Source organism: Pundamilia nyererei, unplaced genomic scaffold, assembly GCF_000239375.1.
Source record: "Pundamilia nyererei isolate P.nyererei 1_Seehausen unplaced genomic scaffold, PunNye1.0 scaffold00001, whole genome shotgun sequence".
Classification (NCBI taxonomy): Eukaryota; Metazoa; Chordata; class Actinopteri; order Cichliformes; family Cichlidae; genus Pundamilia; species Pundamilia nyererei.
This window is the reverse complement of record NW_005187402.1, coordinates 5,442,608-5,455,637: the sequence shown is the minus strand read 5'-3', so window position 1 is coordinate 5,455,637 and position 13,030 is coordinate 5,442,608. Positions and strand designations below refer to the sequence as shown.

Below are 13,030 nucleotides of genomic sequence, written 5' to 3'. Positions count from 1 at the left end.
GTCACCATTCATCAGAGCCACTGGCTGCCACCTGCAGCCCAGACCCCCCCGGAAGCATGTAGAGAGAAGTGCCTTCCTGTTCTTCCTGACTTTTCCAACTCAGGATGATTTGCATGCAATACTTGTTGGGCACGGCTTTTCAGGAGTAAAAAAAAAAAAAAACGTCCATGTTTAGACTTTTCCTGTAAAACATTTCTCACATAGTCTGTGGGACAGCAGTTAGCAGTGATGAGTCCATGCTTTCACTCTAATCTACTATCACACAGTGCATGCCATAGATGTGCGACTAGCTACAAACTGCAGGGATGGTTAGAAACCTCTACCTGTCCTCTCAGCGAAAACGATTTTACATTCTCACTGCTTCCACGCCACAAGAGTTCAAAAGCAGAACAGCAGATTGAAATGCAAAACTCTGCAGTGAAACCATATTTGGGTGAAAGCTTGTTTGGCTTGTTCTCTGTTGCTGAGCACCTTGTTTCTTTTTTTTGTTTTGTTAGGGTAGCTCTTGCCATCAAAGACTTAATAGGCTGTCTGATAACCATCTTCCATTGAAAAGCTAAAATATACGACTGCACACAGCCATGGATGCGCACTAAAACTTTGTGCTCTTGTGCTCACACACACAAGCTTTCACATCCACACAACAGGCCACAGGAAGCAGGTGTTTTCACATGCCTGGAGGGAGGAATAGAGGAAGAGGGGGGAGAAGGTAAGCAAGCACAGAAAGAAGTGGGGGGGAAGAAAACTTGATGTGAACAGAGGAGAAAACAGAGATGGACGTGATGGAGGAAGGGATGACGAGCGCTGAGGTCATGAAGAAAGGGAGGCGGATCGAGACGGGGGGGGGGGGGGTGAAGAAGAAGAACTACAAGGAGCAAGGAGATTGCATAATACGTGGATGTGATGGAGGGTTTTCTCTGATGCCGCATGTGGCGTAGCTGGGAGTCAGGGAGGTCAAAGGCAGAAAGTTAAGCTAAATAATGTACACAAGAAGTGGCAGCTGCCAGAAAAATACACCCCATCTTTCACAGAGGCCTGCAGGATACATTCTAACTAGGAGAACACTGTACAGACAGTTAGCTTCTGTCTCATTATTTTAATGCAGGATAAAGTGACCAGGGCCGGAGCTATTTCTTTATTCAGACTCCAAACACTCAGCAGAGTAAGTTAGTTAAAGTATTTCAAATCAGAGCGACTGTCTCTAAATGTGCACAGAGAGAGTAAAGAATCACAGATAACATAGGGGTTTCAAAGAGCTGACCATCAATATTAACTGAATACATCCAGGGTTAGCTCTTTTAATAAATTGTTAAATATAATAAATATATTTTACACATATTCCTTATGAATATGCGTCATATTGAAAGTTAGCTACTTTTTATTTATTGACATTTGTATTTTCTAACCCATTTCTGTATAGGCGATTCAAATTACAGCTTTCTCTGCTAAACCTGGCATCATTACAAGTCTCTCTCACAAACTTAGTTTAATTGGTTTTATATATTATACAGGACAATGCAGTGCACCTTCAAGGTGCTACAGTAGCACTAGCAGTGGATAGTGATGGCTGTGGGTAAAATCAGCCAGGGAAGACTTGTACACATGAAACTACAACTGGTGCTGGATAACAAGCCCCAAGTCCTTTAGGTCTGAAACGGTCTCATAGGTGAAATGACTGCATGTTGTGATATTGCTGAAATCATCCACCAGTATTTCTCCATTGTCCCACACTGTCAACAACATATCACAGCTTGAGAGATAGAACAGTGGAGTGTTTTTCAAGAAAGCATGAACGCAAATCAGTACTTGCACAGGCATGCATGCTCTGACAAAATACAGAGTGTAATGCGGAGCTACTGTAAAACAGGATACACCAGTGACTCAGAGAATTAATACGCAGGCACTGTTCTTCCAGTCCCAGGGAACGTGCAGCCATCTGAAAAGTGGAAATGGGTTTTGTAGAGAGTGAAGGCAACGCTCTCCTCAGTTATATAAGAGAAAGGCCCTTAGCCTCTCTGCCTCACTCGCTGACACGCAGAAACACACACCCATACATGTAAGCACAGTCACATGGGCATTTATGCGCCATTAACAACAACATGCACACACCTGACAGGCAGAAAATCATTCTTAAGAAGAAACAGCCTGGGGAGGCTCTGACACAACCATCTACTCGGGTTTAGTCAGTGGCACTGCTATTTATCAGATTCTACAGCGTCCTACAAAACAGCATTAGCTGGTGGCTGCGGTAAGTTACAGCACCTTGACTGAGGAACAATGCTGAATGAACACTGATAAAGGATTCTAGGTCGCCACTGGCTCTGAGTGCAAACTGTACAAACGTGCAGTTATTTTGAGGTGGAGCTATTCCCATGGTTTCTCTCTCGGGACTCTAAAAGAAAGCCCAGGGTGAAACAAACGCTACACATTCATAGTGTGGTTGACAGAAATATCACTAGCTGGTGCTGTTCATTCCACACCAAATAATGAAGTTGTCAATGCAATGACTCATACATCCTGACAGATGAATACTGAATACATCAGAAGAGCATGTGAAGTGTGTGTGTGCATCTGAGGGTTGCAAAGAGGGTGTATCACATGGGGGCCAAAGACCCAGGATGCAAATACAAACGAAATCTGCGAGTGTGTCCGATTAAATTAGCGAACAGAAATTTTGTGCACTGTTACTCCCCGCGTGTGTTTAAGTGTGTGCATAAGGACGTTGTCCTTTTTTATCATTGCTCCATTTCTTGCCCAGCTAACCACTGCCTGCTGAGTCATGCGTTCATAATAAATAGATAGCATTGCATAATATGATTATGTCCAGACAGACCTAGGTTCGCCCAAACTTAATCATAGAAGATTTCTGTTGAAACTCTTAATCTGCATGAAGCTGTTAATAAGACAGTCCCCTTCACTGACAAGCTGACAGCAGAGCTTCAGGCACAGCATTAGTAACACACAGGAAACTGTCCTCTCATCTGCATAGGAATTAAAGACGCCTATTGCCAGAGTTTGTCAGAGGAGAGGAGAGGAGAGGAGAAGAGAGGAGAGACGAGGAGAGGAGGTTGACTGGGGGAGAAATCCATTTAAATGAAAGGGAGAAGAGAGGCGTCAGCATTAGCAGTTAATCCACTGCAGTGAGAATGCTTTCTCTGTGCCTGCGGCCTCCGGCCTCTACCAGTCATCCAAACAGGAAGACTATAATATACACTACGCTGTATCACAAACAAGAGCTTTTTAACAATGAAGACCCGGAGAGATCCATCCATCAATCATCTATATACTATCAGGTTAAGTCACCATGCGCCCCTTTGCTTTTTAAGGAGTCATATTGTTAAACAGTAACTATAATGACAATAAAGCTATCGTTACTGATTTTATTTGGATCCCAGCGTTTGAGCCTGCTCCAAATAAACTTTTCTCACCACTCAACCGCACACATAAGACACTGCCAGTGTTATGTGTCCATGTTCCCTACCCCAGGGGAGGACCACGACAAAGGGAGCATCTCTCTTCTTTTCTCTCCCACCCCTTTTTCTCTGCCTCTCTCTCTCTCACCCACACACTTTCTCTATTTAGCTCACGCTTAAAAAGGCTGCCTAAAGATAGAAGCAAGAAGATGAACTGGAGCCAGTGAGTGTCATGGCAACAGTGCGCAGTGTTTCACAAACACTATTTAGATCAGCAGGAGAAAAAAGTTATAATCAAAGCCTATAAATGCAGTAGTGTCACTTCTTCAAAGGCACAGCTTACAAAATTTCAATGGGAAGACATGCCAGGACCGAAAGCCCGGGGATCATAATTCAGCAGCTGAGCAGACAGCATTACTGCTATGAGAAGAGACTCCTTAATGTAATTCATATATTGTAGTCAGTCCTCATTGACTGCTTGTAAATAACTGGAAATTTGAGACTGATGTGGAAAATGCAACTTGTAGCAATATACCTTTGCAACTAAAAGCATTGAATTATGTGATTTCTGAGTAAAAAAAAAATACTTTTCTGATACTACAAATAAATAATATTCGTTGAAGTTTCCATATTTATCCCAAAGCAGGCTGGTAAGCTGACTTTTAAACATGTAGCTCCATTCTGATATAATGTAAGAAAAATCTTTAAAACAAAGAGACTGTCACAGTGTGGTCTAACCGGTTTTACACTGCAGGAAATGCAGATTCTACATTCAAATTTTGGCCCTCTAAAGCAATGAAAAGGCTTAAGAGCTGTCTCATCCAAACTGTGATGTTAAAGACCTGAAGGATACATCTGATCTGAAAAGAAGCCTTTTTTTTATTTTGAGCTTTTTAAAAACACAAACATAATTCACTCACTACACTTGTCGAAATAATGATGACAAAAGACTGTTTCTGGGGAAAAAACATCTTTTACGAGTTTATATCGAGTTCTTTAGAGACCTAGAAAAACTGAACACACATGGAACAAAGACTTGGAACCTGAAATCTCAGCGGAGGATTGGAAATTAGCTACTCAGATGCGCTTCAGATTAAAGCACTTTAATTATTACAATAAATGAATGATGCACAGAGGTGAAAGGAACAGTGAGTTTGGGAGTGCAGAGAGATTAAAACATTCTGGAAAAAGTAATGTGAGCAAATTATTAAAAGTTTCATTAGACCCAAAGTCATTTCTACTTGGATTGTACCCACAAAAGCACAGTTATATTAAAAAAGGAACAAACATCAGTGAACCTAATTTTTTCCTTTTTTGTGTCAAAAAGCTAAAAGCATAATTTTAGTGGTAGAAAAAACCCTAAAATGTTGCTCAAAGTTAGACAAATCATGGCAAGTTTGGGGGTAGAAAGAATAACATAAAGAAGACAACCAGACAATGTATGAAAAGGTTTGCAGACCCTTTTTGGGCACTGTTTGCTATATTGGGTCACGTGTATCAAAAAGAGGAGTGGTTTCCTGACACTTTATTTTTAGTCTTAATATTTTTCAAAACAAAAAACAGTGTTTGTCTTGTGCATTATAGTTCTGTAAGTAGAGCTGCTGGACCCAGCACTAGAAATTTGTGCCACTACCCTGTCAGGATGTATCAGAAGACTCTGTATCTCCTTTCACTAGAATCCTCTAGAGGCCACTTCCACTTCAAAGCATTGATTCCGAAATGCCTGGTTTCACCTCCCGAGCAGCATTATTCCAGCATACTCTACAGCCAATTTTACACAACTGACACTCTAGACAGTTTTAAGAGAATCCAGCATGCAAAGAGTATTATTTAGAATTTACTGCTATTTCTCTATCTGCTGTGAAAATTAACAATTTGGTCTGAGTGAATTGCACTCGACACATTAAACAACACATCTGAAATGTTGGGTGTGCAACTCAGGATGAGTAATGGCCAAAGAGTACTCCGTGACATTAATCCACGTGGCCACCATCTTCACGGATCAGTCCCTTCATTATCTGATGAAACACTGAGCAACGCCTTGTAAACTCCAATATTAACGGTATCAGAGAGAAGCTATCAGTCATCATACCGTCCACTGTGTGCAGTGTTTGTTTTTTTAAATAAATCTGTCCAAAGGCCTGAAAAGTCTAAAAGGAAATAAAAGAAATAAAATTACGCAATGCCATTATTTGCAAGCGTGTGTATATTATACTCACTATGTTGACCTGTAGCGGTTCTGACCCAGGTCTTAACAGCCTCCTCCTCCTGCAGCTACCAGAACCTCCAGACCGCAGGCGCACTGAAGATGAGGACTGCCCCATGTCTGCTGGATAGAGACAAGAAGACATGCAGAACTGAGCATACATCAATTAACAATCTGCATATTTAAACGAATAAAAATATGGAACAATACCTGACTGTGGCAGGAGCAGGGCCAATGCAGTGAGAGTGCTGGGGGGGAGAGGCAGGGAGCGACACCGCTGGAGAGACGCCCTGTGTGGGGGCTCTAACGGTGACACACCCGGGGGGCGAGACAAGGCCTGGAGAACACTGACTAGTCAGGACACCTCAAATATTCCATGCACGGTTACTCAGATGCACGCACACACACACAAGGCTGAATGCACACTCTCTCCTGCCCTTCACATTACTGCCTTGTCCCCCTTTTTTTTCTTTTTTTGTGCAGAGAATTAAAGTATTTCACATCCAGCAAGTCTATTCTGGTGCATTGGTCAGTGTGCATGCCCTGCAGCAAACCATGAGAGACTATACATCATGCCAACCAGGCAGTCTCTCAGGTTAAAATGAACTGACTCTGAGTTAGGGCAATGAGAGGTAGAGCTTATGGAAGCGATGAGGCAGAAAATTGGCCACAGAAAAAGAATGAGAGTGAAGGAGAGAGAAAGGGGAACCACAAGGGAGGACAGAAGAAAGTAAAAAGAAAGAAAGAGAGAGAGAGAAAGGCAGAAAGGGAGTATGAGAGCTAGGGATAAAAGCTGCATCCAAAAATGCAGGCAGAGGCTGAGCATTGTTGCAGCTAAACAGTGAGTGGTATATAAATACTGGGTTAGTACTGGGATGCCCTTCATAGTCTGTGGTGTGTCTTTGATTCATTATGGGCTTGTGCTATATTTGTCAGTGAGTTGGTGGAGACTACTAGTGAGACTTGGCCTACCTATTTTCCCTTTTTCAGTGTAAAAATGAGATATATTTATGTGTAATAGACACACCTACTGTACATAGACTTTATATAGCTGCATGTGTTGGTATATTTATAGGACTACTTGTCGTGTCTATGTTCATATTTATATGTTTGCTTTTAGTGAGTTTAACATCTTACTCTGTGATGCAGTTCCGTGGACTGCGTCTCCCTAGTAACACTGGTTTCTATGACAGAGCAAGGCCTGGCGCGGGAAGTCATCCCTCTCTGCCCCAGAGAGTGTTGCACTGTGGTAGCAGGCCTGCGTCTCCTTCGGGAAAGTGAGCCGACCTCACTGTAATGGCTGTCGAGATCTCGGTCCGGGTTGGGTCTCCAAAGGTCCAGGACAGCTGATGCCGGGCGAGGACGAGGGCGCAAGCGCTTCTGAGGTACAGAGGTCTTCTCTGTGCTCGAGTGGGGCAAGGCCGGGCCAGGCTGTCTTACACTGCAGCCTGTCTGGCTGGCAATCTGCTCACACAGCTGCGATTGGCACAGATACTCAGCAGTTTGGCCCAGATAAAGGTGCAACAATACATTTCTTGTGTAGGGAATTGAGAAAAATGTCTCTGCAGGTTCAACAAAATATGCCTCAAATTTTTTTTATTTTAAAAGTTTCTACCCAGTAGCTTAATTGCAGTGGATCAGTAGGTAACTGAATGACAAGACTGTTGGCAAATCAAGGGAAACATCAGCACAACAGACATGTGGATTTCATTTTTAAATAATTTGTGATTACTGAGAAGGATTTTCTTGTCACACGCCATCACGTCCCCTAAACAGGGCTTTGCAGTGTAAATGTGACAAATTATTTTGGCACAACTTTGAGCTGTAACGCTCTTTTTAGCAAAGCTCGGTGTACACAGCTTCACAGTTTTTGCTGTCCATGTGCAATGCTCTTGCCAAACTTGTGTTAATTCAATAACTTATCTTGATGACAGGCCAAAACACATTTGTGCTGCTGTCAGGTTTGTATCACCTTGTCAGCAGGTGATACAAACCTGATAGCAGCAAAAACTTTGTAACTACCAGCCTCTCACGTTCAAAATCATGAGTGCACGGCTGAATTAAATAGATCAATTTCACTTAATGAGGTACCACAATACTTGAAGCAAGGCTTTAAGTATTATGGTACTTGTATTAGTAGGGAAACAAGTTCCCCCAAAGCCAGTGGGTTGCAGTTAAGTCAGTGTGTGAATACATAATCAGTGTTTGCAGTTTCTCTTCTACTGCTGATCTGTGTACACATTTGGCACAAACAGTTCTGCAAAAAAATGAAGTTGTGTTTTATTCCATTTTCATGCCACAGCTACTTGGCTTGTGAACCTTAATTAGGCTGACATTTATCACCCTACAGATTTCAGCTAGCTCTTTTAAGGCTTACTTGTTTAGTTTTTCACTGACTTCAAAAAGCAGAACTCTCAACACACGCAGGTTTACTAAGCCCTTTAAAAAGATTTGGGTTAAATAAGTGAAATTCTGCCCTAAGAAGGGATGTCACAGAACTCTGGGCCCTAAGAAGGGCAGAATTTCAGGCTCAAAACATTTTCCATCTTGAAATTCTTCAGTAGGCTTCAAGTTAAGTTACATCTTGTAATACTGTTAAACATGAATTATTTTTATCTGCTAATTCCTCCTTCTGCCCCTATTATCTTTTCCATTTAAGAGTGGTATCAGCGTAGAACCCTGCTAATTTACAGTGGGACCAAACATTAGCACCCTTCCCAAAACACATGCTCCCAAAGCCCTTGCCTTTGCATAATAAGCCCCTATGAAAGTGTGCTGAGTACTGAGATGTCATATCTGATTTTGTCATTAGGAGCTGGGGCCAACATGTCCTGACTCGTTGCTGTGACTAGAAGGGAGATGACTAATTCTGCCACTGGAGTGAGAAGGGAAGGGTGCTGTCATGATGGGCGGATGTCACAGAACTCTGGGCTGCCGCAGTCCCACACACACACACGCCTGGCTCTGTGGGAAACGTGGGGTTTTGTTGCAGGCTACGAAAGGCCGACTAAGCAAGAAAAGGCCAAATTCCTCCACTATGATGTTGTGCACCTTTACAGTTACTATTTCCTCTTTTCTCCAACAGATGGGGCAAAAGGACAACTGCAAAGCAGGTGCCCAAATCATGTCATAGTCTAGCTCTTTGAATGATTTTTGTTTTTTCCTGACACGTATGCTACCTGCATGCAACCAAATCACCCCTGGTCCCTTTTAGCTTCTACGTTTGTTGTTTTTTCAGAAGCAAAAGAATGACCATGATTAAAGCAGTTACATAAATGATATTTCCAGCATTTATGAAGTAATGACATGACGCATGCTTCTGGCAGTGTTAATATTGTGAATAAAAGCCTGCAATGGAATGTAGTTATGGCATAAAAACGTGACCCTTTACACATGAAAATGCCTTTGTCTAAAAAATAACAGAAAAACAAAGGTGGTTTAACAACACAAAGTACACACTTGTTTACTGAATGCATTCATTTGAATTCGGTGGCTCATTAGCTATTTAAAGTTACCTACCTTAAATATTTCCTCTGTGGAATCTGATGCTGGTACGCTATTGGTTGTGCTCTCTTTATCACCTTGTTGTGATTGGACATTCACTTCCTGTATCTGGTGGGAGTCAAGCGGAGCATCTTGGGAATCCTGCTCATTTCCTGTCTGTCCCGCTACATTTTCCTCTTGACAGAGAGAATCTGATTGGTCCCTTTCAACTTCTGCTTCACTTTCAGCCTCCGTGTTTAAGCCTAAATGAGGGACATGATTTTCTACTATGGCCTTGGACCGGAGGTTTGTCTCTCTGTCAGCAGGTTTGTCTGTAACTTCAAAACTCTGAAGGCCATTGACAGCCTGAGGTCCTGAGCAGGGCCTAAAGGCTTTAAGGACCACTGGAGGTGATCGTCCACCTGTCACAGGTGCTGGAGTGTCACCATTAAAGCTATTGGAGTGTAAGAATTTACTAGTCACTGGTGATGAAGGGGTAGGCTGGGATGTTGGAAGTCCTTCATTGTGAAGTGTCAGAGACACACTGTGAACATTGTCCACTGCGCGCTGTGGAGCCCGTGGGGAGCTCATCGGAGTCTTCTCCCCCTCCGGAGGAGAGAAGGAGCGTGATGTTGTTCGCCATCGTCTAGCTGTCTCTGCAAAGTTGTTGAAAAATTTGAAGAGACCACCAAAGTGCCCCTTGGTGTCCGACTGTTTTGGGGGAGGTGGCTGAAAGTCTCTGACACTCTCAAAGTCCACAGAGCCATAGTCTGAGTCTATTGTTTTGTCCAGTGAGGGAAGCTCAGAGTCAAAGCTCCTCTCTGAATACACAGGATTGGTCTTCCCCAAAAGGGAAATCCTCCTCAGGTAACTCCACACATCTTTGTGCCTCCTTCCTCCACTCCGGTGGGTCCTCGGGCTATCTCTAGTGCTTAGTTCTTCACAAGCTGCAGCAGTTTTGTTGCAGTTGGCTGAATTGTTGTGGCTTCTTTTAGTATAAGGAACTTTTTCAGATGGTTTGCAGCCATTCTGAGTCACAGCCTCGCCCGTTATAGTGGATTGATGGCCATCCATAGAAGTTGAGAGGTCAATGTCTTCAAACAAACAGTCAAACTGTGCTGTATAGCCAGCATATGAATGCCTCTGGCCACGCTGTCTAAGCGTGCCACCACTGGGCTGCTGAGGTGTGCCAATATCGCGGCAGAAAGACTCCTCATCCACCAAAGAGCTGGTAAACTTTGCAGTGGACAATTTCCCTGCCTTCCCTCTGAATACAGCCGGGGATTTAAGCTTCTTGAAGGATCGAACTTTGTCAGCGAATGAGAGTTTCGGGATGGAAGCCTCCCCTGGCAAAATCATGGAGTGGGGTCTCCTCTCCAGCTCTGAGACAGCTCGCTTTCGGTTCAGGATCCTCCAGATGCCCCCTGTGGCACGAGGCCTCCTGTTGACCTCCTGTCTGTCCTTGACAGGGGTCTGAGAAGAGGCAGCCTGGGTCTCTCCCTGCCCCTCTGCAGGCCCTGTTCCAGTCTCCTGAATATAAACACTGCTGGTCTCATTCTCCACATCCAGAGAAACATTAAACACTCGGTTGACAAACCCATTAGGGTTGTTGCTCTCAAGGGCAGGGTTGCCTGTCTGCTCCATCCTCTCTCATTCTACGGTGTCAGCTATCAGTTCCAATGGACATCATGTTTCAGGCCCTTCCCTTTCTCAATCACCTAGAGGAACAAAACCACATTTTTATTCAGGAGTTTGACATTAAACTGACTGCCTTGTCATTTTATATCATCCTTACTCCAATGTAACTCGCTCAGAATGCCTGCCTGTAGATGGGCACCACAAATTTGGGAAATATCAGCGGAGGATATTAAATAAACTGAATTTTATTCGCAGGTCAAACATTCAAGAATAACCAATACAATGAGCTTAAATACTGAAACGCCATGACAGTATTCAAAGTCTCATTCTGTGATTGCGAGAGGCAGACGTCTGTGCAACAAGTCAACACCCAGCTCCCCACTTTCCCAGTATTTTGCCCATATTATTCAAAGTAATTATTTACGACACAGTTGCCATCCACCATTTAAACCGAGAGGATGTGTTGTCATGGAAACACCCACTACAGAGATGTGTGGTTATTTCAGGACCGCTCCAGCTGTGACATCATCAGAGCTCAGATAAGCTCCCTCTGAGGAAGAAGATGCTCGGTGACACAGCGAACCCACCACATGCTAATAGCACCCCCTTCTACTGTAATCCCTTTAAATGTATGGAAGCATTTTGTGTAATTGGAGGCCCCCCAGCACAAATCTTTGTTGTTCCCTCAGATCACAACGAAAGATGCGTTTCAATTAAGCTGGCCTCTCAGCACAATTTTACAATTCAATTTACTGATAAGCCTTTCAGAGGGCTATTTAAATAAACAGTAGCTGCGCAAAAAGTTTAAAAAAAATAATTAGAAAAAGAAGAAATGACAGTTTTACAAGCGCTGTCTAATTACACACATTAGCTAGTATTTATTTTAGCATTTAAACAGAAAAGTTCATGTACTTTTTTTAAATGGCTTTAAAAGACTGTTATTCTCTGATAGCAGCATTATGAGTTTTGCTCAGTGTTATACACCCTGCTTGGTAGTTATACTGTAATGAGATATACACTAAGTTTCACTAAGTTTTGGCTTTCAGTATTTATTGTGTCACAAAAGTTTTAAGGGCACCAGCAGCTCGCTCTACCCCGCTGTCAGTGAACGACAGACGGCTGCCGCACTGGGCGTTTAAGTCATTTAAAAAAAAAATGGCGTCAATAAAATTAACGTTTGCCTAACGCTAGGCTGAAGTGTAAAACGGTCTTTTAAGTTTTTAACCACCTTAAAAGTGTTTTAAAAAGTGAAAACAAGGAGTCGAAATAGCGCAAAAGTCAGCCGATGTGGGCTTCGCTGTGAAATTCACGAACTTCATAAACTTGCTTGTCAAGTAACACCCGCGAAAAACGAACTGTCTTGTTCTCCCTTACAAGTCCTCCTGAAGAGAAGTTAGCTGTTGGAGCTCACAACTTACCTGAAAGCAGAAAGCTTCCCCCCTCCGTGTCAAACAGGCATCGTCGCTGCTGTCGTCAAAGTCAATAACAGCAGTCGCTATTAACGTCAGCCAGACTTATCCGCCGTCCTCTGCGGGCTTAACTTCTATCCATGAGTTAAGTCGTGGACTGCAGCGACTCCTTTGCCGATCACGTGTGTTTTGGGGCTTTTTTGTTGCCTGTGAAGTCCGTCCGCTATCCTCAAGACTCCGAGAACGAGTTGGACAAACCGGTGAACTCTTGCCCTGTAAGCTTCTACAGACGCCGACACTCTGATTTGTGATAAAGCTCTCACGCAGACAGAGAAACACACACCAACACCCCCTACACACACACACACACACACACACACACCTAGACACACATGCCTGCACACCAGCAGAGCAGCTGTAATTATTTGAGTTAAACAGGCTCATAACAACGCGTTTAGAGCTAAATTATGCTGGAAACATTTCATTTTATAAATAATATTTATCACATTTTTAATCCCATTTTAAGTCTTCAGCTCATTAAAAACCCCTCATCTGTTTTCCACTCGCTTTTTAAGCACATATTTATGTATGTTTTGGTTTTTTCTCTTCTCTTCTATTTGTTGGGTGGATTTATGAGAAAGCACTTATAATTTCTAAAGGAACATCAGTGAAAACAAGTGATTGACTGAACTCTGGTCTCACTAGCTGATCCTCCTTTGGGATTTGCTCTGAATGTGAAAATCCTTCTATTGAAATGACACAATGGGGAGAGGGAGCTCTGGAGAGGCAGGGTGGTGGGGGGGCTGAAGGAATTCACAAAACTAAACAGCTCCAGAGCTCCATAGCTGTGAAAGAGGAGATGGTGGAAGAAGGGGCCTAAA

At 43.1% G+C, this 13,030-nt stretch overlaps 1 protein-coding gene across 8 annotated transcripts in view; it reads right to left on the bottom strand.

Moving 5' to 3' along the window:
* The window catches only part of arhgef9a (Cdc42 guanine nucleotide exchange factor (GEF) 9a), a 55,011-nt gene extending 42,507 nt beyond the window's left edge, over positions 1-12,504 (bottom strand). For 3 of the 8 annotated variants that reach the window (XM_005719542.2, XM_005719544.2, XM_005719546.1), the window contains exons 1-5: positions 12,159-12,504; positions 9,139-10,820; positions 6,757-7,095; positions 5,830-5,956; positions 5,633-5,742 (exon numbers count right to left, since the gene is read on the bottom strand). In XM_005719542.2, coding sequence (XP_005719599.1) covers positions 5,633-5,742; positions 5,830-5,956; positions 6,757-7,095; positions 9,139-10,746 — 2,184 coding nt within the window. In that variant the 5' untranslated portion in view covers positions 10,747-10,820; positions 12,159-12,504. The remainder of the gene's footprint in view (positions 1-5,632; positions 5,743-5,829; positions 5,957-6,756; positions 7,096-9,138; positions 10,821-12,158) is intronic. The other 5 variants (XM_005719545.2, XM_005719547.2, XM_005719543.2 and 2 more) reach the window with 4 other exon arrangements.
* Positions 12,505-13,030: the final 526 nt, after the last annotated feature.